We start from the raw sequence: 24,385 nt of genomic DNA on the forward strand, positions 1-24,385 counted from the left end.
TGGGAAAGCAGTAGAGGATGGCCCAAGTGCTTGGACCCCTGCACCCGCATAGGAGATCGGGAAAAAGCACCTGGCTCCTGGCTTCGGATCGGCGCAGCTCCGGCAGTTGCGGCCATCTGGGGAGTGAACCAGTGGGAGGAAGACCTCTCTCTGTCTCTCCCTCTCACTGTCTGTAACTCTACCTCTCAAATAAATAAATAAAATCTTTAAAAAAAATGCTTGTGGATAAACTTAAGGCAAACAAGAACAGTCATGTTTGGTTCACCTAACAACCTGACAGCTAAAGGCAGCCTGCATATTTTCGCCAAGGCATCTGGACTACAGAATTTTCTTTTATTCCTTCTTTTCATCTAGCCCAGTAGTTCTGACATGTACTTAAGAATCAAAGTAGGGGCAAGGGCTAGCGCTGTGGTGTGGCGGGTGGAGCCGCCACCTGCAGTGCTGGCATCCCACACGGGCACCAGTTTGAGACCTGGCTGGTCCACTTCCGATCCAGCTCTCTGCTATGGCCTGGGAAAGCAGTAGAAGATGGCCAAGCCCTTGGGCCCCTGCACCCACGTGGGAGACCCGGAGGAAGCTCCTGGCTCCTGGCTTCAGATGGGTGCAGCTTCGGCTGTTGTAGCCAGCTGGGAATTGAACCAGCAGATGGAAGACTTCTTTCTCTCTCTCTCTCTCTCTACTTCTCTGTAATTCTGCCTTTCAAATAAATAAATAAAAATCTTTAAAAAAAAAAAAAGCAAAGTAGAAGATTTTTTTAAAGAATGTATACATGCTATTACCAGCTTCTTAGGGGATTTCCAAAGGTAATCGCTACTAGAATGAGTTTCTCCTACCAATTTAACCTCCAAGTAAGCTGCTTTTCTACTGTTCATTTTAAAGTCCTAGCAGTGAATCGTATTTTGAGAAACAGATGTTATAAACTGTATTACCATCTTTCTCTATTACGGTTTTCAATTCTTCACCAGGAGGCAATGAAAGTGTGGATTCAGAAGTAATATCTTTCTTTGATGTCATCAGTCCTAGGACACAGAAGCAAAAACACTTTTTCCAAGAGCCAATTTCGTTTGACATTAAACATAAAAAAATGTTTAAGTGCATGCATCCCTCATTATCAAAATCTTACCCACTTCTGAAAACATGCTGGATAGTAAATTCACAGCAGGGGTCAACATTTTACTTAAAGGAAAAAAAAAAGGAATGCGCTCCCATCTGAAAATCTCCATTTCTCCAAACATCACCACATTTTTAACTTACGTAACAGTCCACCAAGGATTTCTAAATAATATGAGACTTTTAAAGCACCTTGCCTAATTGTTTGACACTCGCTAATTGCACTCATTAGTGAGTGTGTTTGCACCATCCCAGCAGGTAAGGCAAACCCTATTACAGCTGAGATAGAGCTGCCGCACACTCGCCAGGAACTGTGAATAATTTACATTATTGCACTGGTGTGTGCACGCCAACTCATTTCAGCAAATTTTCTATGTAGACAATGAATGCGCAGCAAAACTGTTTGCCTACTGGCACAGCTACTGTTCATTTTAAGGGAAAGTTCAGGCAGTGAGAGGTCCTGCAGGGTCTGCCAGGGGGACAGCCAGTGGTGGGACCACCCCTCTGGGCATTCCCAACTCCCACAAAAATCACAAGGAAAAGAAAAAAAAGAAAAAGGTTTTGAACCATTGTCAGCCTTCCTAAGACTTCTACTTTCGGTTGTACAAAACTACATTAGCTATGTGAGAACTGTAGTGGACTACAGCCACTTATAAACCCCACTGGCCACCCATTCCAATCCCACTCACTTACAAAGCATTTTGGGTAAAGAATTGTGCGTGACGCACTGAGCATGAACAAGACTTAACGTGTGCCCCAGCGGCAGGCCTTTTCAGTTTAGAATCACAGGCACACAGGGAGCTCAAGCATAGTAGGACAAGGTGGCAATGGCGACAAGACAGATCAAGATGGCACTCTGGGCTGGATCCTCAGGGTGGCGCACGGGTCTTCCAGGGAACAGGAGAGGGTGGGGATTCTGGGTGGATCAAAGAGAGCCCTAAACGGGGATGCAGAGAACAGCGAGGAGTGGCTTCCCTGGAACAGGGTCCCTGGGAATGGGGGGGGGGGGGTGTCAAATGACACACAGGTGATGGTGACACCACAGGGCCACAGAGCCAGATTAGAGCCCTCTGCTGTGCTGAGGGGGCGGAGTGGGACCGACAGTTCCGGTTCAGCACACTCCTGCGACAGCATGGTCTGGAAGTACATGGCCAGGGGGTCCCTTTCTTGAGCCCCCTCCCTGCTTGGTGATCTGCTGAGACATTCATCAGGGAGAAGACGCCCCTTCTCGGAGTTCCAAGTAGAACCTGGGGGCTTTAGCTTCCCTGCTCTGGCACTCAACCCCCGGGGGCCGCGCAGTGAGAACACAGAAGGAAATCTACCAGGGACTCCACCCATGTGCCCATACTCTCTGCCCAGGGACAAGAGTTCCCCAAACTCAGGGTTTGAGGTGCCTGCCCCCCTCTGCTGCTGTTGCAGCAACAGGACTGCCTAGCAGCTGGGGGTGGGGAGGGGGCAGGCAAGACAGAAACCATGGTTCCCTCCTGGTGGTCTCTCATGAGAGGCCCTTCTCCCACTCCTCAGACCAGAAACAGAGAGCTTCTTGGGGGAGCTTTCTGTCCAAACCCACTGTGCACACCCAGGCTCCAGGTTAAAAGGATCAAAGCAACACTGCACCTGGAGAGAGACCTAACCACACAGGCACTGCTGTAAATACCTCTAGAAAAAATCACGCTGTCTTGAGACATTTTTGAAGGATCGAATTAAACGAAAGCTATGTAAAGTTCATAATTAAAAGACTGACTATGATAAAGATGTCAGTTCTTTCCAGAATGATTTAAGGTTTAAACGCAGTGCCAATTAAAACCTCGACAAAGTTTTTAGAAAGACACTTAACAGCTTATTCTAAAATTTATATGGGAGTGTGATTTATCCAGGCTGAGGAGCAGGCAAGACAATTTTCATGAATGAGGCAGGAAGTTTTCCTTGATAGCAAGATTTATTTTTTTTTAATCTGTAGAAATTATGGACTGCAAAGTTGATACATGGATATTCAAGCAGCCCACAGGAACAGAAGAGAAACGCCAACCAACTTTTGGACATGATCCTTTCATTGTGCCAGAGGCCTGTCTGCTTCAATTATTGATGAGTTAATGAGTATTTGTTGAGAATCTGTTTTGTGCTATGTGCTAGAGTTCCAAAGCAGAAAACATTCTCACGGCCCATGTAAAGTTTAAAAGTTTGCTGAGAGAATGAAAGATTTGCACAAGTAAAGCCGAGGACAAAGCCCAAGATAACAACTGAGTGGCATGGATTTTTTTTTAAAAAAATGTACAGAGAGTTAGAGAGTGAAGAAATTAAAATGAGCCGGGATAATCAGGGGCGCGTTCGGGAAGAGACAGGATCCCAGCACAGAGTGGCAGCGCCACCAGAGGCACAAGTCGAATTCTGCGCCCAGAGAAAGGCCACGAGACAAAGTGTGGAGGGAGGAGAGAGAACAGCGGAGGCAAACACGGGGCGCCACACTCAGACCCACAGTTTAGTGGTGGAGGCAGGAGGTGACTGCATCAAAGGAAGGCCTGTGACTGCCGGTGATGGCAGGCAGGACTTCGTCTGATTAGAAAAGGAAAAGTCACCAAACGTCCTCGAATGAAGGAAGCTGGCTGCACTTCACAAGATTTACTGGAGACACAGAACCAGCTGTAAGGTCGGACTGTGGGGCGATAAAGACGCAGAGACAGGAGGGGAGAACGGGAAGGGACAAGTTCCCTGAAACGACCCTTGTCACAGACAGGCCGGTCACCAACACAGAAGTTTAGAACACGAGACGCAAGCGCCTGCGTACACTCAGGTCTCACACAGGTCAGGGGAAGGAAGAATAAGGCAATCCCTGTGTTGGAAATGCCACCAAAGCAAGCAGAGACCCCAAAGAAGACGGGGAACCCTGGGGGGTGACCCACCAGTATTCACTTTGGACGTGATGTGAGCGACTTCAATCTTCTGGGACCGGATGAGAGGGATGGCTTTGGTGGAAGGACCATGTACTACATTCTTCCTTCGATCTTTCGCTTTACTTATCTTTGAAAGAGGTGCAAAGATACCTAAGGGGGAACACAGAATTTAAGTTAGTGCTGGACAACGAAAGCATTTCAAATAAAAGGGCAAGTACAGTCGCTTTGTGATATATAAATCTTCAAGTTCTTTTGTTCTAGTGTCTCCTGTGCTTGCCTTCACAGAGCTTACAATCTAGCTGTCAATGTAACAACACAGGTAATAGTCCAAGAACCACAGGAAAGATACAAGGTAACAGTTCTCTATTCTTTCCAAGCTACTGGCAAACAGCAATGTCCCACACAGTTAAAAGCCCAGTCTTCTGCATCACTTTATGTCTCCTTCAGGACTTGGATTTTCCCCCATGCTATAGCTTTCTATATCGTGTCTTCTCTCTCCCTTCCAGACCGCATGCCTTTCAGAGGCAGAATGCAAGCACCACCATCACTGTCCTCTGCCACTCTAACACAGCACCTTATACGACACAGAGACACAGCAAGCTCTGTGACCACAAAATCTAACACTTCCAAAGGGCCTCACCCTCAGTGCCCGAGGATTAGAAGCAACACAGTGCATGCTGGGAGGAGAGGCTGGGACAGAGGGAGGTGGTCGCCCACGGCAGCTGGGAGGACACGGTTCCACAGAAAAAGAACTTATCCAGGCGGCAGAACATGCAATATCCATTAGGACAGACAGACATTACAGAGAGTAAGTGTGCACTGTAAACACCAAGTCTGTCTGGCTAAGACATCTAAAAACAGAAAATGAAGCGCTAATAAGCAAACAAGGAGTCTCCCAAAAACTGATGGAAAATGTACACTCTCTGTTCATTCCATTTTTCCACGGATGTCTTGAAGTGCCCTGCTACCACACTCCTGCACTGAGTGTATACAAACAGCACGCACACGTCACGGCCAAAGCTTAACATGTTAAAAACAGCTTGCTTCAGAGCAGGCTCCATCAAAAGGGAGCGCTTCGTTAAAGCTGAAACATACTGGCTACAGCATCTTCCTGCTCATCCAGGGGTGCTTCCCTCCCGACTTTGGCCCCATTCTCCTCCCTCTGCTATCTGACTTATTTGCAATGTTCTTTTCTCTCCTGGCTCCTCCCTAGGAGGCTCTCCTTGACTTTCTATTGTTTTCCCTAAATTCTTTGGACATTCTCAGTCTCTGTCTGTCTCTGTCTGTCTCTGTCTCTCTCTCTCTCTCTCTCCAGCGTGATGGCAGTGCTGGTGAGGTGACAGCGATGATGCCTGCTATTGCAGGTTTGAAGAGAGAGATTATTTTATATTCTGGGAACATAAATTTGCATAGCCTTTCTGCAACACGGAACTCCTCACCCAATCCCCTTTATGCAATCAATTAATTATAAGGAAAGAATTATGCCGAGAGGTACACACAAAGCTTGTAAGTTTCCAATTGATTTTAAGATAGATTTCAAGAGCCAAAGCAATTTCTGATTTATCAGAATGTCCCCATTTCTATCTCACTACTATGCCACTGTCATACTTCTGGAAACAAATGATCAGAAAACGATCCAAGCGGAAGGAGAAGGTGGCACACCTGAACGTGGCACCAGTGCCACCCTGCTCCTACGTGTGAAGAAAACATCAGAGCGCAGCAGCGGATGGGTGAGTTATCGGCATCTATGAACTACTGTACCACTATTGATGAGCAAAGCAATAAAGGTTACAGAGCAATATAGAAAGGCGTGGAAAGTCAATCTAGAAAATAAAACTTCAGTTAGACATGGGAGGGCATTGTTACATCTGTGGAAAATGGTACGTGTGACATATGGAGACATGCTCAAAAACTGAAAACCACATTTTCTGAGGATGGCCAGACTATGATTTTGCTTGACTTTGGTCATTAATGAACAATGATGTTCAACAATATATTTTTTTCCTAATCTGAGGGGGAGGGTGGTATTTATTGCAAGATCTATCCAGAAAATTCCCCCGTGACCCAATGTATCGGCTGTATCTGTTTAAGACTGGGTGGTGCGCAGGGCACCTGGCTGCTCCATTATTTGTGCTAATCCAAGAGCTGACAGCACTTTTCTCAGATCCTAACAAACACCTGTATGCCTTAACTAAAAATAAATACACAAAGATGAATTACTTTTAAGAGAGCAATGACTTTCCAGATAAACAGGGCCCATTTTAACATACGGGTTCCACTCCAATTCTCCCCAGAATGTCACTGAAAGAAGCAATAAAAATGGTATATGCTCTAAAGAAAAAAAAAAACAGTAATAAAAAAGAAGAAAAATGCTAAAAGCTTTCAAGGAGGGGAAAAGACGGAAGCTCTGAGTTAGCAACGCTGGGAAGACCAACAAGGTGGCAGTGCCGAGAGACGCTTCCCACCGCTCGCACGCACACGCCCTGTGGCTGCTCAGCACCACTGCGCCCAGTGGGGTGGGCACCGCACAGACTCAGAGCTCCCCAAGCCTAACACGGTCCCTCTCAGGCCCTTCCCAGGGCAGCTTCGCCAAACTCTGGGGCAGGCAACAGCCTGTCAGCCTGTCACCTTCAGAGCACTGGGCGAGGGGTGGGCACAGTTTGGGGCACCTGCATCCCACATCCAAGTGCCTGGGTTCGAGTCCCAGCTCCATTCCCAATGCCAGCTTCTTCCTAACACGCACCCTGGGAGGCAGCAGCTGATGGCTCGCGTGGCTGGGTCCCTGCCACCCATGCGGGAATCCTGGATGGGGTTCCTGGCCCCCAGCTTTTTAAAAGTGTGGGTCCCATAGCTGGGGGTTGGCAAGGTGCTTCTGCCCGAGCAGTCAGAGCAAGGCTCACACCCTTCCCCTCACTGCTGCCCTCCAGGCTGGAAGATGTGCAACCAGGGAAAGGATGGCTCCAGGAGACTTTTCATCCCCCGGGAACACAGCAGAGTAAGGGACAAAGGCAGCCTGGATGCATATATCAGGGTGTGCTGCGTGCAGCACGCGCACGCACGTGTGAGAATGAGTTCCACTAGACAGGCGTCTGCGAGAAAGTGAAAGCATTGCCCCAGTCACGAAGGTGGCCTCACTCAGGATTTGTCAACTTCTGTGCAACGTCCAGAGCTCAGCGTTTCTGTGGAGGCAAAGTCTCTGCCTCTGGAGCTACCGTGGCTGAGGGCGGCGGACAGACACCTTCTCCCAGTCACCATCCTGCTCACGGCAAGGACCTCGGGCAGCCCACAGCGAGGGAGGGCTTCACTGACCAGACATCCGTCCCCGCTGTCGTCATCACTGGCCCCTCTCCCACCGCCTTCTGAGCTGGCCATGTTCTGTTCACACTGCCCTCACAGAGCACCTCACACCTGCTTTCTCCCCAAACCCCCAACCACCCTTCCCTCCCCTAATGTCGGCTGGCATCCTCAGGACCTCACTTTTAGCTGCTGAGAAAATACAAACCATCAAAAGGAAATTGCACACCTCCCCATCAAGTCTCTCCTTATGGTGGGGTGAGCCCTAACCAAGGCTAGCCTGGACGCAGAGTTCCATGCCCGCCCGCCCTCACTCCCTCTCTCCCTCCCTCTCTCTCTCCCTCTCTCTCCCTCTCCTCTCTCCCTCTCTCATCACTCTCAGCAGCACAGAGAAACACGCCATAACACTTCCTGTCTGTAAAACGCCCTCCCTAAATCCATATACCCTCATTGATCACATAAGCAACCAGGAGAAAAGTTTTATTTTAAGAACCATAAACAGAGTACAATGTGGTTATTTTCAATGAATTCTTGTTAAGTCAAAAAGTAGCCGCCTTACCATATTTGGGGGCACATTTAAAGTACTGGACTTTTCCAACACTTCCATTGTTTTTTCCTTCTGGTTCATCCAATTCAATGCCTGCCCACTGCCCACTTGCAAACTCAGTTTTTCCACAAAATCTTAATGTCCCAACCTAAAGAAAACATATCAGAATAGCTTTTTAGATTATTAGTAATTCCAAGTGTCCTATTCTTACAACTTTACCATAGAAGTTTAAAAAAAAAAAAAAAAACTATTCTCCCAAAGTAGACATCAGAAGGAGGAACATTAGCAAGAATAAAAAGGGACGTTAGATAATGATAAAGGAACAATTCATCAAGAAGACAAAAGGATCCTAAATGTGTATGCACTCAACAAGTGAGCCTCAAAACACATGGAGGAAAACCCATAGAAGTGAAAGGAGAATAAACAAATCCATAGATTACAGTGGAGATTTAAATACAGCTTCTCTCAGTAACTGACAGACCAAGGAGACAGAAAATCAGTGAGGATATAGAAAAACTGAAACCATCAGAAACCCACTTGACCTGCCATTAATAGAGTGTTAGCCATTCTACAACTGGTGACACTCCACCCAACACAGAATAAAAGCGTCAAACAATAAAAATCATACTAAACTAAAATCATACTAAAATTAAACTAGAAGTTATTAACAGAAATATATGGAAAGCTCCCAAATATTGGAAATTAAACAATACAATTCTAAATAACCCATGGGTGAAAGAGAAAAAAAATCATAAGGGAAATTAGAAAATATTTTCAACTGAGTGAGAATGGTAACGTGTCAAAATCTGTGGGATGCAGAAAAAGAAATGTTTAGAGACAAATTTATAGCATTATATGTTTGTATTAGAAAAGATCTCAAATCAATGACCTAAATGTCTACCTTAAGAAACTAGAAAGTTGGGCCGGACCTATGGAACAGTGGGTAAAGCTGTTGCCTGCAGTGCCAGCATCTCACGTGTGTGCCAGTTCAAGTCCCGGCTGCTCCACTTCTGATCCAGCTCTCTGCTATGGCCCGAGAAAGCAGTGGAAGATGGCCCAAGTCCTTGGGCCTCTGCGCCCTTGTGGGAGACCAAGAAGAAGCTCCTGGCTCCTGGCTTTGGATCGGCCCAGCTCCTGCCATTGCAACCATCTGAAGAGTGAACCAGTGGATGGAAGACTGTCTGTCTGTCTGTCTCTCTCTCTCTCTCTCTCTGCCTCTCTGTAACTCTGCCTTTTAAATAAGTAAATAAATCTTTTAAAAAAAAAAAAGGAATAGAAACTAGAAAGTGAAGCAAAAGGAGATAAATAATAAAGAAGTTGTAACAGAAAAACAGGAAGAGTGGAGAAAAAGCAATGAAACCAAAAAGAGATTCTTTCGCCAGAATAAAGATACATACACTTGCAGCTGGAGACCACAGAGGAAATTAAAGGAAGGAAGACACAAATCTAACGTCCATGAATGAAAGGGGGCCATTACTGTAGACTTCAGTCATTTCAAAAGTCAGTAAGAAAACACTATGAATGGGAGTGGGCATTTAGCCTAGGGGCTAAAACATCCATCTCCAACATCAGAATGCCTGGGTTCAATTCCCAGCTCTGACTCTTCACTCCAGCTTCCTGCCAAGGCAGATTCTGGGAGGTATCAGTGATGGCTCAAGTCACTGGGCTCCTGCCACCCACAAAGGAGACCTGGACTGTGCTCCCAGCTGCCGGCTTCAGCCCCATCCCAGCACCAACTGTTGCAGGCATTTGGGAAGTGATCCAGTAGACAGGAACACTCACGTGCTTCCCTCTTCTCTCTCTCTCTCTCTCCCCCTCTCACCCTCACCCTCACCCTCGCTCCCTCTCAAATATTTTTAAAATAAAATACTATGAAAAATTCTCTGCATAAATTTGACAAATGGGATGAAGTATTCCAATTCCTTCAAAGATCAAACTGTCAAAGCTCACAGCTGAATTGAATATTAAAAAATCTCAAAAACTAAAACTCCAGGCCCAGATGCCTTCACCAGTGAAGTCTATCAAGGAATTTAAGGGAAAAATTGTATCAATTCTATACAAACTCCTCTAGAACATAAAAGCGGAGAGACTGATTCCCAACTTATTTTATGAAATCAGTATCACCTTGATACCAACACCAAAGACATTATAAAAAAAAAGAAAGCTAAAGACCAGTTATCACTCACGAATACAGACACAAGTCTTCACAAAACACAGCAAGTCAAAGCCAGCAACACATAGAAAGGATAACACAACACGTCCAAGTGAGGTTTAAAATGGGACTGCGAGGCTAGATGCGATTTGCCCTATCAACAGACTGAAGGGGGGAAGGACTCACTAAAGTCTCTAGCAATTCTAACATTCTTTCTTTTTTTGCATAAATACATCTTGTATTTATTTCATCTGAAAGGCAGAGTTACAGAGAGAGAGGGAGACACAGAGCTGCAGTGATGGATCCCACGATAATTTTTTAAATTACTCTCAGCAAACCAGAACTAGTTGGGGGGCCGGCACTGTGGCGCAGTGGGTTAAACCTCTGGTCTGAAGCACCGGCATCCCATATGGGCACCAGTTTGAGTCCCGGCTGCCCTACATCCCATCCAGCTCTCTGCTATGGCCTGGGGAAGCAGTAGAAGATGGTCCTGGTCCTTGGGCCCCAGCACCCGCATGGGAGACCAGGAGGAAGCTCCTGGCCCCTGGCTTCAGATTGGCACAGCTCTGTCCATTGTGGCCAATTGAGGAGTGAACCAGCGGATAGAAGACCTTTCTCTCTTTCTTTCTCTCTTTCTCTCTCTCTTTCTCTCTCTCTCTCTCTCTCTCTCTCTGCCTCTCCTCTCTCTGTGTAACTCTGACTTTCGAATAAATAAATAAATCTTTAAAAAATAAGAAGAACTAGTTGGGGACGTCCTCGACTTGATCGAGGACATCTGTACAAAACCTACAGCTCACAAATATCAGTCATGAGGATGGGTACCAGGCCAGCACTTCAGCTCTTGGGTCTCATATTCAGTGTCATGCTGAAGATAATGAAATAAGGCAAGAAAAATGCATAAAGCACATAGAGATTGAAAAGAAAGATTTAAAACTGCCTCACTTCACAGACCATGAGAGTTTACACAGGATACCCCAGTGAGTGCACAAAAGAAAAAAGCCAACAGACTAATAAATCTATCAAGGTTTCAGGGCACATGATCAATATAAAAAGATCAGCCATATTTCTATATACTAGCAATGAACAACTGGAAATTGACATATCAACATCACCATTTACTCGGACCCCCAAAAGTCGTGAGAATTGTAGGTGTAAATCTAACATAGCATGTGCAATATCTGTATGTGTAAAACCACAAGATCCTGGTGAAATAAGCCGAAGAAGTGTAGAGACATACTATGTTTGTGATTCAAAACACCTGGTACTTTTAGGACAGCAATTCTCCCCAACCTGTCCACAGATTCAACCCAGCACAAGTCAGAATCCCAGTAGGGTTTTGTATGAAAATATACAGACTGATTTTTAAACACGCAAGGAAAGGCAAAGGAACTAGAATAGTCAAAACAATTTTTGAAAAAGAAAACTACAGGCCTAACGCTCTTTAAGACTTAACTACAAAGCAACAGAAATTATGGCAGTGCTGAAGAAATGATAGTCATAAAATCAATGGAGCAAGACAGAATACAGAAATAGACTGACACACACCTGGCTTACTGAATTTTGAAAAAGGTACAAGGGCCATTCAATGGAAAACAAATAGTCTTTTCAAAGAATGGTGTTGAAAAATAGAGGACCACATGCAAAATAAAAACCCTCAATCTCCATCTAATACTCTATGCATAAACTACTCAAAAGTAAGTGGGAATTAAATGTAAATCTAAACATTAAACAAGGATATTTCTTAGATATGAACTAAATACATAATCCATAGAAGAAAAATGTTGATAAATTGGACTTCACCAAAATTTAAAATTTATACACTTTAAAAAAATACTTTTAAGAGAATTATGGCCGGCGCTGCGGCTCACTAGGCTAACCCTCTGCCTACGGCGCTGACACCCCGGGTTCTAGTCCCAGTTGGGGCGCCAGATTCTGTCCCGGTTGCTCCTCTTCCAGTCCAGCTCTCCGCTGTGGCCCGGGAAGGCAGTGGAGGATGGCCCAAGTGCTTGGGCCCTGTACCTGCATGGGAGACCAGGAGGAAGCACCTGGCTCCTGGCTTTGGATCGGCACAGCGCGCCGGCCCTAGCAGCCATTTGAGGGGTGCACCAATGGAAGGAAGACCTTTCTCTTTGTCTCCCTCTCTCTCTCTGCCCGTCCAAAAAAAAAAAGAGAGAGAGAGAGAGAGAGAATTAAAAGACAAGCAACAGACTGAGAGCAAATACAAAGGAAACAAGATTGGTTGTAAATTGATAAAGTTAAACCTAGTTGATTCGTTTATGCATATTCATTATATATGTTTCTACTACTTGTATTTAGCTAAAATTACTCAAAATACAAAATAAAATAAAAACAACAAAATAACTCTTAAAAGTCCTATCTTAGACACAGTACAGGAAAACTACAGAAGTCAACTGCTAATCCTAAATTTAAAGAAAAGGGTTGGGGGGAACATTTATAATTTCTTGGTATTTTAACTCCACAGACAGAGAATGGAGAACTCACAAACGTCCTAGGAATGCATTGTGAGCACGCTTGCTTTTAGCTCTGTTTCCTTTAGGAAGCCATTTTCTCAGTCAATCGCTGCTCTAGATCTCAGTGTTTCCTGACAAATCTCATCAACTTCCCCACAAACTCACCCAACTATCGAGACACAACCACACAGGGAAATTCAACATCCAAGCAAGAGCCCCCTGCTCTGCTCCGGGCCGCCTGTTACCCTCGGCAGTAAGAACAGAGACAAAAGCCCACATGAGGCGTTAAGAGGAGCAAAGTGGCTGCAAGGGAACCGCACGTGGAAACTGAAGCCTTGCACGAGGTGTGTGTGGCAGGGTGGGACACAGGGGGCGTGCCAGGAGCCCCCTCCTCCACCCACATCTCCAACACCCGGTCTCTACACTACCCGAGGCTCTCGAAGCCACGACCCCACGACCGTGTCCAGCCCTGGCCATGTGGGGGCCCTGCCCTGGGGGAACCCCCCAGCCTGGCCACGTTCTCAGCCCCATGCCAGGAACTCGCGCCACCTGCTCCTCTCCTCCACGTTCAGAGTTTATACTCTCAAACTGTACTTTATAATAAACTCACGTCAAAACGTCACGTTTCCTGTTGAGCAACTTTCCACCTGCTTGTTAAGCTTTTAAGATAAAGAAAGAAAAAAGCACTCAAGACTCTGACCGTGCTTCCAGTACCCCTCGGACATAGGCCGTGGCTACTCCAGTACCTTCTGTCCTGCGATGACCACACGATCCCCCAACTTCAGGCCGAGTGACGTGAGCATCGCCTTGCCAGGGGCGGCGGCACCATTGGGAAGCAGGGCCTTGGGGACGCTACAGGACAGCGGCGCCGCCGCCAAGAGCATCTGCCGGATCTCCTTGGCAGTGGCCGCCGCATCGGCCATCTCCAGGGGCATGTCCACTGGGTCCGGGACAACATCGGCGGCCATCTGTCCTTTGTCATTCTGCGAATGAAGAGGAAACATGGGGCAGGGACACAAAAATCACTGGTGAAAGTCACCCAGCATCCAGCCACTTGAAAACAGTTACTCGACGCGTCCTCCACGCCAGACGCGTGCTGCGTGCCGAAGCTTTCACAGGAAGAAAGCGGAAAGCCCGGGCACAGGGAGGGCTCCTGACAACACGGCTCACGCACTGACAGGAGGGCAGCCTTGAGGCAGGAAGGGCCGGGCCGGGCACTGGCTGGGAGCCACCTGGCTACACCGGTGCAGAGCAGAAACAGAAGACGAGGGGCCGACTCGCTTCCCCACCCCAGACCCAAGCACCCCACAGCTGCCGCCTCGGTTGCCGGGGCCTCGGCCCCTCTGGCCACTCCGGGAGTGGCTCCGATTTCTGAAACACAAACTCGAATTCCACTACGTCCGCCTCTGGGGCTGCGGTTAGGAAGTCAGCCCTGCGTCACCGTGATGGAGACAGAGCCTGCTGCAACTCATCCCGTGACAAGGCAACATGGTAGGAAGACAAGTAATCAGGTTTCGGGAGTGATGGTGGACTATTTTAATTCCATATTTCAAAGAAAAAATGCAAAATATAATAAACAAACATACAGCACTAATGCATATTCTCTAGAGAATAGAGATAAGGGAAACATTTTCTTAAAAAATTCTTTTAAACCTGCTCGGATAAGCTGCAAGCTGTATCTGCAAATGGTATTTGACTTCAGGCTCGTGTTATGTCCTCAGGTTTTAGAGCCAGTTTCTGTTAATCTCCTAAAATTCAGAAACCAAAACTTCTATTAAGGAACCTAAAAAAGAGTAATCATAATAAAAACAACAACAACGATGAAAACATAAGCAGGCTTTTCGTGATTAGCTGTGGCATTCCATTTTCTTTTGAAGTAGGGGCTATCAAAGCGTGGTCCAACGGCTACCGCTGCTGACCCGACGTGGCAACAATATCCAAGGCCAGCTCTCTACCAGGAGAAAGACTTTTCAATATTTTGCAGTCTTAATGAAACCTCTTACCCTAAATGCGGGATTTGCTCCGTGCTCCAATAAGCATCTTACAGCACCTGCACACAAATTATATGCGGCAATATGCAGAGCCGTTCCAAAATCAAAGTCACTGCAAGTGGCATCCACATCTGCAATAAACATCACAAGAATGTCAACTAAAAGTTTAAATTTAACCCTTATAATTTAAAAGGAGACAAGGGGTTTTTTGGGAGGGAGAGAAGGGATTTATTTTTAGCCATGGGTAAGACATAAATCAACCCACCAGCAGCACTATTTCACAGTAAGACAAAATCCTTAGATTTTTAACCCTGTTAAAAAGAATCAATCTATATTCATAATACAACAAAATTCTTTGTAAAATGGAGTGATACCATGGCTTTTCCACTATCACAAACAAAGCCACACGAAATGCAAGTGATGGCAATAATTTATATTTGCAATAACCGGCTCACCAGAACCTCGTTGAATCTCTTGCATATGTGACACACTTGCCATGCCATCTATGGTGAGCAGTGGGGTTGAGGCCAGAGATCAGCACACTGTGACCCAGTCTGTTTCTGGAAAGTGTTCTCAGGACACAGGCACAGCCATTCACTGACACCCTCTATGGCTAGTTAATGCTACCTTGAGGGGACTGAGAAGTTACAAAATTGATCAATAGTCAAAACCTCTAAATATCTACTATCTGGTCTTGTGCAGAGAAAGGCTGACAGTCTCTGGTTGGTAAATCAGAACATCCAAACCAGATGAAGATTAATTAGACATATAAACACTATCTATCAACAGACAGATAAAGAGATTCTACTCAACGAATCTGGACTCCACGGTGAGAAAAGGGATCTTTTGCAATTTTCTAAGGATACTTTAATAACTTTCAATAAGTCATTATCATGTCATACTTAAACACAGGAAATCCCCCAGATCTGGAAATCCCATTTTGAATGTTTTCTGTAACAAGTGTTTACTATTCCTCTGATTTCACAAACCTGACTTTTCCCTAAAGGACACCATACACACATACATACACCACACACACATACCACACTCACACCCACACACACCACACTCATACCCACACACACACCACATTCACACACACATTCATACACATACCACACACACACATTCACGCACACACACCACATTCACACACACATTCATACACATACCACACACACACATTCACGCACACACACCACATTCACACACACATACCACACTCACACACATTCACACACACCACACTCCCCCACACACACCACTCACACACACACCATTCACACATACAACACTCACACACACACCACACTCACACACTACACCACACACACACACTACACCACACATACACCACACTAACACACATTTACACACACCACACACACACTCACACATACCCCACATTCACACACATACCACACTCACACACACACATACCACACTCACACACACCACACACACGTTCACACACGCATACCATCTCACACACACACCACACTCACACACACCACACTCACACACATACCACACTCACACACATTCATACACATACCACACTCACACACACCATACACATACACACTCACACACACACTTACACCACATTCACACACACACACCACACTCACACACACCACAAACATTCACACACACATACCACACTCACACACCCCACATTCACATACATATACCACACTCACACATTCACACACATACCACACACACACATTCACACACACCGTTCTCACCTACCACACATACACACCACACACACACCACACTCACACACACACCACACTCACACACCACATTCACACACACATACCACACTCACACACACATTCATATACATACCACACTCACACACACACCACATACACACATATACACCACAATCATACACACACACACACACCACACTTACACCACATTCACACACACACATACCACACTCACATACACACCACATTCACACACATACCATCACACACACCACACTCACACACACACATACCACACTCACACACCCCACATTCACACACATATACCACACTCACACACACCACACACACACCATACTCATACACACATTCATACACACACATACCACACTCACACACCACACTCACACACACTCACACACCACATTCACACACACACACCACACTCACACACACACATTCACACACACACACCACACTCACACACACATTCACACACACACACCACACTCATACACATTCACACACACACACCCTACTCACACCTACACACCACACACACACACCATACCGAGAACTGGAAACAACCCAGACACACTCAGAGCAAACTGTCTTGAATTATTAAAAACCTGGTACCATCAACAGAAGCTTCCTTCCCAACATCACTCAGAAAGGGAAAAGGTGGGATTTAAAGGAGCAAGTGGACAAACAAGAAAATCAGAGGTTAGGAGTGAGCACTCTGGGAAATTATCCACTGACTCTACAACGTGTCTCCCACAGTGGAGGAAACACCACACCATCTTAACTGAAAGCAGTACTACTCCCTTGTTCTCACATTTTTCTCAAAAGAAAACCGACCCTCAAGAAAGGAACTACAGAGAAAGTCCAAACACCAGGCTGGCGCTTCCGACGTTTTGAGCTTCACCTTTAGGCTGCCCCCGTTGAGATGGGGGAAAACCACCCCACCTCCACCTGCCAGCTCATCCTGCAAGTGGAACCGCGGAATTCCAGAAACAAAGTCCTCTGCGGCGCTTCCCCGCCCAGCTCTCGAGGCTGCACCGCCCTGCTCCTGGCTACCCAGCAAGCCCAGAGAACTACGACGCTCCCACAATCAGGGACACGTAAGAGCCGTGTGAATGCCGGAGGACTGCAGAGACCTGCGAACTCCGAGAACCCTTTCGTCTTTTTGTTATCTTTGTACTAAGCCTTTTGGGAAAGGACAGTAATTCCTCTCCAATAAAGAAAAGTTTAAACTGTCTCAGACGTAAAACGGGGCGGGAAGACACACGAAACAAGATGGACCGGAAGGAAGAGCCCCCTGGGACCTGGGTTTGCACGCGGCGGCCGGCGCGGCTGAGGCCTGGCCTGGCACGGCGTTCTGAGAAGTACTTGCCTTTCGGGCCCGACGCCTTCAGCACCACTCTGATCAGCTCGGGGACGTCAAAATACGCAGCGTAGTGCAAGGCGTTCATGTCGGTCCAGCGGCTCCGCAAGCTGACATCCGCCCCCAGCTCCAGAAGCCGTCCGGCAAACTTCACGGCTGTCTCAACGTCACCTGAAGGAGAGTCCCTGAATCAGGCTTCTTGCTGCACCCTGAGTTTACACCTGTGCCTCAAAAATTCCCCGCTGAGGAGCCGACTCCCAGAAAATGATCCCTCTCGGGGATGCAGACACTGAGCCGGAAAGTTGTTCATCATCCATGGTTTGCTGTGAATAAAATCCTCAAGCAGCCTGAAAGCACACTGCTCACGGCTGGTGGAACACAGTGACGCCCTCTCAGGGCCCACTACGAGCCAGGGAGGCTCCAGGCGTGTCAGCGTCAGCCCCAACCTGCCGTCTGGACTGCTCTTTTTCCCCTATCTAACGTTTCTTCTTGTTATGCTAATTTAAATGTCATTTTATGCCTTTTGAAAAAATCTGGGGCTTATATTTTATGTCTTTGTTTCATTTTTGTCTTACAAATTTATTTTTGCTTACTTTATAAGACTACTGGTCCTTGATGGATTGTGAAGACATAACAACAGGGGCCGGCATTACAGCACAGCAGGTTATGCCTCCGCCCGTGATGCCAGCATCCCATATGGGTGCCGGTTCAAGTCCCGCCTGCTCCACTCCTGATGCAGCTCCCTGCTGATGTGCCTGGGCAAGCAGTGGAGGACGGCCTGAGTGTTTGGGCCCCTGCATCCACATAAGAGACCCGGAAGAAGCTCCTGACTCCTGGCTTCAGCCTGGCCCAGCCCTGGCCATTGTAGCCATCTGGGGAGTAAACCAGCAGATGGAAGATTTCTCTCTCTGTCTCTCTGTTTGTGTGTCTCTCTCTCTGCCTCTCCTTCTCCCTAACTCTGACTTTAAAATTAAAAAAAAGAAAAAGAAACAACAAAAGGAAAAACAGGGCGCCATCACCATCAATAGTTTAAGAAGCACTGTATCAGATGATGGAAACGGAGAGAAAATCAGAACACAGAAACGCATGAGAGGAGGGCTTCTCAGATGGCAGAACTCAGGAGGAACCCCACGTACAAGACACACGTGCACCACAAGGGCCTCCAGTCTGCTGGGAACAGTGTGCCAGGAACACTGAACCTGGGCTGCCAAGCCCGCTGTCCACCTCAGGATGTTTCTGGGGTGCCGTCTGTCAATCACTCTCACCCAGTGAGCAATCTGGCATGGAGCCTGCTCTGGGAAACTTGAGGGGGACCAGGAGGGTACAAATCCCTCCCTGAGAAAGGGAACAGGTCTTAGAAGGCTCTGAATCCTCACTTGCTGGGACACTGTTCTCATAGGCAGCTGGGTGCCCTCCCAGGGACTTGGACTGGCACACAGGGAGACCATACAAGCACAGACGTAGGGGAGCTAAGCTGCGCACAGACTCGCCCCACACTTACCAATGCCGTGAGCTCCAGATTTGCAGGTATAGTGCAGAAGAGTCATATCTGTCAACCCATCTCTATCATTCACGTTGCAACCTCTCTTAAGAATCTGAGGAAGCGAGGGAAAACAGAATCACAATGTGGACCACCTAAGCACCAATTACCTTCAATGCAGCGCTGAGAATCAAGCCAGTCTACTTATCTGAATTGTTTTACTCTCAGCAGTCGCCACAGACAGGACTGACTTCCCTTTAGGGTGAATTTTAAATCTGCACTCAGCAACGGTAATGAAAATTGTACTTGTCACCGCACTGGAGGAAACTCTTAAAGATTACTCCAAGGTAATCTGGCAATCCAAATTGTACGCTTGTCCCAAACGCAAGCCCGGTATTCTTTCTCCTGAGTACCATGCTATTAGGGAGAAGGGCTTAGTGCTCTCTTTACACAGTTTGATAGCACCCTCGTCAGGGAAGCTTCCCTCTCAAAAACCAAATATTGTTTTAAAATTATACTGATGCCTCGATCTTTATGAAGCCACCCCGAAGTGTGGATATAATGTGATGGCAATCAAATCCCTTCACCAAGTGCACAGATGTTTAGCAAATGAATTGCCACAGAGCAGGAAGCAGGGCAGGTGTCGCTGCCTCAGATTTGAGAACGCTGAGGGCTCTCTGCTCTGAGGCACACGACCCAAGGGGAGTGTTCTCTCTCCCCATTTCACAGGGACAAACAGCTCGCCCTGAACCTAGCAAGCCTGCAAGGTCAGAACTCCAGGTGCAAGAACGCGCGGAGCAAGAGGAAACAGCAAGCAGAACGCACAGCCTGGACTCCCAGCCCCACGAAAAGCCGGGACGCACAGATGCCAACAGCAGACGCTCTGCTCCACCGCGCTCTGACAGCGCAGAACCCAAGCTGCCGTGACTCCTCACCTCATTTCCGATAACGTCAATGTTTTGCTGGACTTGAGGGACCCACTGTCTTAAAATGGCAAACAATTCTGAGACCGACGTCTTGGGATCGAAGAGGATCTCCTGGCACGAGGCATCGTTAGGATCAAAGAAAGAAAACTCTGTTGGAGATTTAAAAAAAAAATGTGAATTAAAGCTTTGGGTTTTTTTAAGATTTATTTATTTGAAAGAGCTACACAGAGCGAGGAGAGGCAGAGAGAAAGAGAGAGAGAGAGAGAGAGAGAGAGAGAGAGGTCTTCCATCCGCTAGTTCACTCCCAAATTGACCACAACAGCTGGAGCTGCGCTGATCTGAAGCCAGGAGCCAGGAACTTCCTCCAGGTCTCTCCCGCGGGTGCAGGGGCCCAAGGACTTGGGTCATCAACCGCAGCTTTCCCAGGCCACAGCAGAGAGCTGGATTGGAAGTGGAGCAGCCGGGACTCAAACCGGCACCCATATGGGATGCCGGTGCTTCAGGCCAGGGTATTAATCCGCTGCGCCACAGCACCAGCCCCGTGAATTAAAGCTTTAAAAATATATATGCTGAAAATAATCAGCACTAAGATCAAGGCTCAAAGGCTGGTGCTGCGGCTCACTAGGCTAATCCTCCACCTGCAGCACTGGCACACCAGGTTCTAGTCCCGGTTGGGGCGCCGGATTCTGTCCCGGTTGCCCCTCTTCCAGTCCAGCTCTCTGCTGTGGCCAGGGAGTGCAGTGGAGGATGGCCCAAGTGCTTGGGCCCTGCACCCCATGGGAGACCAGGAGAAGCACCTGGCTCCTGCCTTTGGATAAGCGTGGTGCGCTGGCTGCAGCACACCGGCCACGGTGGCCATTGGAGGGTGAACCAACAGCAAAGGAAGACCTTTCTCTCTGTCTCTCTCTCACTGCCCACTCTGCCTGTAAAAAAAAAAAAAATCAAGGCTCAAGGGGTGCAAATACTTTTAGGTGCTGGAAAAAGTAGGTTCACCTTAAGCAATTCTCAAACCAAAGCCAGGACCCTCAGAAATGAGGTGTGTCTCAATGACTGTGACCATGAGATTTCCACGCATTGGATTACATTTCATTTTAGAGGAAAACAAATGCAAGTACACAGATCTCAGATCCTAAATCTTTCCAGCATTACTTCTAAGGCACAGAAAGCTGTTGTCAAGTTTTACTGACATTCCTGCCTCTCAAAACACACATCTTCAATAGCAGATTCACACATATGAGTAACAGAACATTAAAACAGAAATATGCCCAAGTAGCAAGAGTACCAGAGAAAGAGAGAAACAGATGAACAGAGAGCGTTCCCAATCACTGGTTCTCTCCCCGAGAGGGGCTGGGCTGGGCTGAAGCCAGGAGCCAGGACCTCACTCCAGGTCTCCCATGTGGGTGGCACCGACCCAGTCCTCGGCAGCCAGCACCACCACCTCCCAGAGTCTTGATTATCGAGAAGCAAGACGGAGGCGGTGCGGCCAGTTACGGAACCCAGGCACTCCGGTGTGGGATGTGGGCAGCTGCACCAGCATCTGAGCCACCAGGCAAGCGTCCACCCCACACTGTGGACATTAAATGTCCTTGCTACTGCTGTGCAGTTTCCCAAAGTTCCACGAGAAACGAGCGAGGAACCTGAGGGGAAATGCTACTCCAACAATAAACACCTAAATAAAAGAAGTAACATCTCACAACATGCAAGTCAAAGAAGCCCACGGAGAACACGTCTGGGTTACTGTGGAAGCTGTATTAGTAAGGACACTGAACATGTGAGCTAAATAGTTCTTAAAACGTCTTCCTTGCGATTTAAAGAAAAAATAGATATTGTTCTATGATTAGAGGGAAAAAAAGAGAATGACTTGTGAAGGAAATAAAACAAAGAAAAGAAAACAAGATTCTGTTGTCTTGAACAATCAAAACAGGCAGGGAATAGAGACAAGAAGGACCTAAAAATAGAAACACTAGGGAGCTAACATTTGCTGAGCACTCCCAATGCAGCAAACACTCTGAGAGCCCTCACCCACACCTTAGATGGCAGGGGTTCGTCTCCCTTTGCCTAAGAGGAAATCAAAGCTCAGACAAAATGATACAAAGTCACATAACTAGGTGCCAAAAGTGGGGCAGACGCCCAGTTGGTCTCTAAAGTGTCTCTGTTAGACCACTTCACTAAGATAACTCACTACTGAGCTCAGATTGGAATGACATACTTATGCAGTAAGATGCATGGGGCCGGCGCTATGGCATAGGTTAATCTCTGCCTGCAGGGCTGGCCTCTCATATGGGCTCCTGTTCGAGTCCTGGCTGTTCCACTTCCAATCCAGCTCCCTGCTAATGTGCCTGGGAAAGCAGCAGAAGATGGCCCAAGTGCTTGGGCCCCTGCACCCAGGTTCCTGGCTTTGGCTTGGCCCAGCCCTGGCTGTTGCAGCCATTTGGGGAGTGAATCAGTGGATGGAAGCTCTATTTATCTCTCTCCATCTATCTCCTCCCTCCCTCCATCCCTCTCTCTCTCTCTCCCCTTCTTGCTAATAAATACATTATTTATTATATCTCTCAAATCTTTTTTTAAAAAAAGTAGTAAGATTCATGTGGTTTTTTGTAATTTTTTATTTGAGAGACAGGCATCTGCTGGATCACTCCTAAAATGCTCACAAAGGCCAGGACGGGGTCAGGCTACCACCCAGAACAGGAAACTCAACCCAGGTTTCTCACATGGATGGAAAGGACCCAATCACTGGAGCTACCACCGCTGCCTCCCAAGGTCTGCACTGGGACCAGGGTTTGCTGGGAGCTGGAGCCAGGAGCCGGAGCCGGGAACTGAACCCAGGCACTCTGATGTGGGACAGAGGCATCTCAGCCACTTGGCCAAATGCCCACTCAGTGGCATTTTCTTCTTCTCTGTATTTTTACATATTTCTCAGAATTAGGCTATGCACATATAACGCTTACTTTCAGAGCTGGGAACAACTAAAAGATAGAGGGGAGGCACCGCGCCGAGGACGCGGATCAAAGCAGAGCAGCAGTGTGTTGAGGAGAAGTGGCTCTCGGGCTCTGCTGAGCGGCCTCTGTCGAAGCATCTCTGTGGTCACCCTCTTCTGTTCAAAAGGGAAGCAGGAGAAACCTGGGACTTCCTGCGTCTGAGAGCAGCTGATGAAAAGTCCCCTCAAAGTCGAGGTCGCTCAGAGAATAGAATACGCAGATCCAGCAGCATTGGATGGTTGGCTCCATCGCTCTGGCCCCTGGCTGCGGCCTCCTGCCAGTGCAGGCCCTGGAAGGCAGTGGTGCTGGCCCAGGTGGCTGAGTGTCGTGCCACCCACGTGACAGACTTGGCCAACCGGGGTGACCTCCACTGGCTCCATCTGCAAGGCTCTGCTTGGACTCGGCTTCCCTTGTAAACTACTAAGCTTTGTATTATTGTACCTGACACACGGCTGAACTTGGAAAGAAAGCTGCAAGCTTTCTCTTGGTGTCTGCCTGTATGTTTCTGTATATTTATATGTTAAATAGATGTAAGGAAAAACAAGTATTTATATAAGAATTTCTAAAACTCTCAGAAAAATACTATTAACATAAATCCTTTTCAAGTTCCTGTGCCTTGGGTAAACTTATGTAAATATTGTCGGTTTAGTTAAAAATAAAAGGCCATGCCTTCAGACTTGTCAGCAGAAATTATAATGCAGACACACCACTTTCATTTTGCCTAGGCTTATCAGTCAAGTAAGCTCACGCTATCTCCATGGTACAAAATTTCTCAGCAAGAAAAGCAACATAAGGTGATGGTTAACTTAGTGTCTCGTAGAATTTTCATGAATAGTCCAAGCATAATTGTTACAAACAAGTGAATTAAACTGAGTTAATAATTTGCTTTCTTTTGTTTACATACACACACACACACACACACACAAACTGCCTTGTATTAGCTACCTAACACTGTAAGAGACCCACCATACATGGAAGTTTACAGATAACATTGCCTCCAGAAAGGATATGGGCTCATGCTTATCTTGGTCTAAGTAATCCTGGCGTGGATCAATACTTAGGCACTAATGCAGCATGCGAGATATATTTCCACCAGGTCTAAGAAGCCTTCCCCAATCTGCTTCCAGAGGACAGCAAAGCCCCCATACGTTAGAACCTGGAGACTTAGGTTACTGAGAAAGACACTAATGAAAGATTGCACTTGAGCCTCCACGGAAGGCACCTTAGCTACTGCAAAACCTCTACAATTACAGCAAGAATTGATAAACTCATTAGCCAGAGTCGTAGTAGACCATCACACAGCCTTGCACTATGTATGTACTGGCTGATCAAGGAGGAATCTGTGTTATTACTTAAAACAGCTGCTGCAGCCGTGTAAATAACTCGGGAACACTGAAACCCAATTACAGGTTACCCAGAAAAACCATACAGATCGAA

General features: G+C 47.0%; 1 protein-coding gene across 16 annotated transcripts in view; it reads right to left on the bottom strand.

The window, feature by feature from the left end:
• CLIP4 (CAP-Gly domain containing linker protein family member 4) overlaps positions 1-24,385 on the bottom strand; it is a 94,424-nt gene that overhangs the window by 53,562 nt on the left and 16,477 nt on the right. For all 16 annotated transcript variants that reach the window (XR_016229511.1, XR_007918301.3, XR_011386722.2 and 13 more), the window contains exons 3-10: positions 19,980-20,119; positions 19,066-19,159; positions 17,574-17,735; positions 14,469-14,587; positions 13,212-13,448; positions 7,855-7,990; positions 4,011-4,151; positions 930-1,019 (exon numbers count right to left, since the gene is read on the bottom strand). Coding sequence is in view for 11 of the 16 variants with exons in the window: in XM_089326611.1 (XP_089182737.1) it covers positions 930-1,019; positions 4,011-4,151; positions 7,855-7,990; positions 13,212-13,448; positions 14,469-14,587; positions 17,574-17,735; positions 19,066-19,159; positions 19,980-20,119 (1,119 nt within the window). In the remaining 5 variants the exon portion in view is untranslated. The remainder of the gene's footprint in view (positions 1-929; positions 1,020-4,010; positions 4,152-7,854; positions 7,991-13,211; positions 13,449-14,468; positions 14,588-17,573; positions 17,736-19,065; positions 19,160-19,979; positions 20,120-24,385) is intronic.

The sequence above is a fragment of the Oryctolagus cuniculus genome, chromosome 2 (genome assembly GCF_051225735.1).
Source record: "Oryctolagus cuniculus isolate XC-2025 breed Fujian yellow rabbit chromosome 2, ASM5122573v1, whole genome shotgun sequence".
Lineage (NCBI taxonomy): Eukaryota > Metazoa > Chordata > Mammalia > Lagomorpha > Leporidae > Oryctolagus > Oryctolagus cuniculus.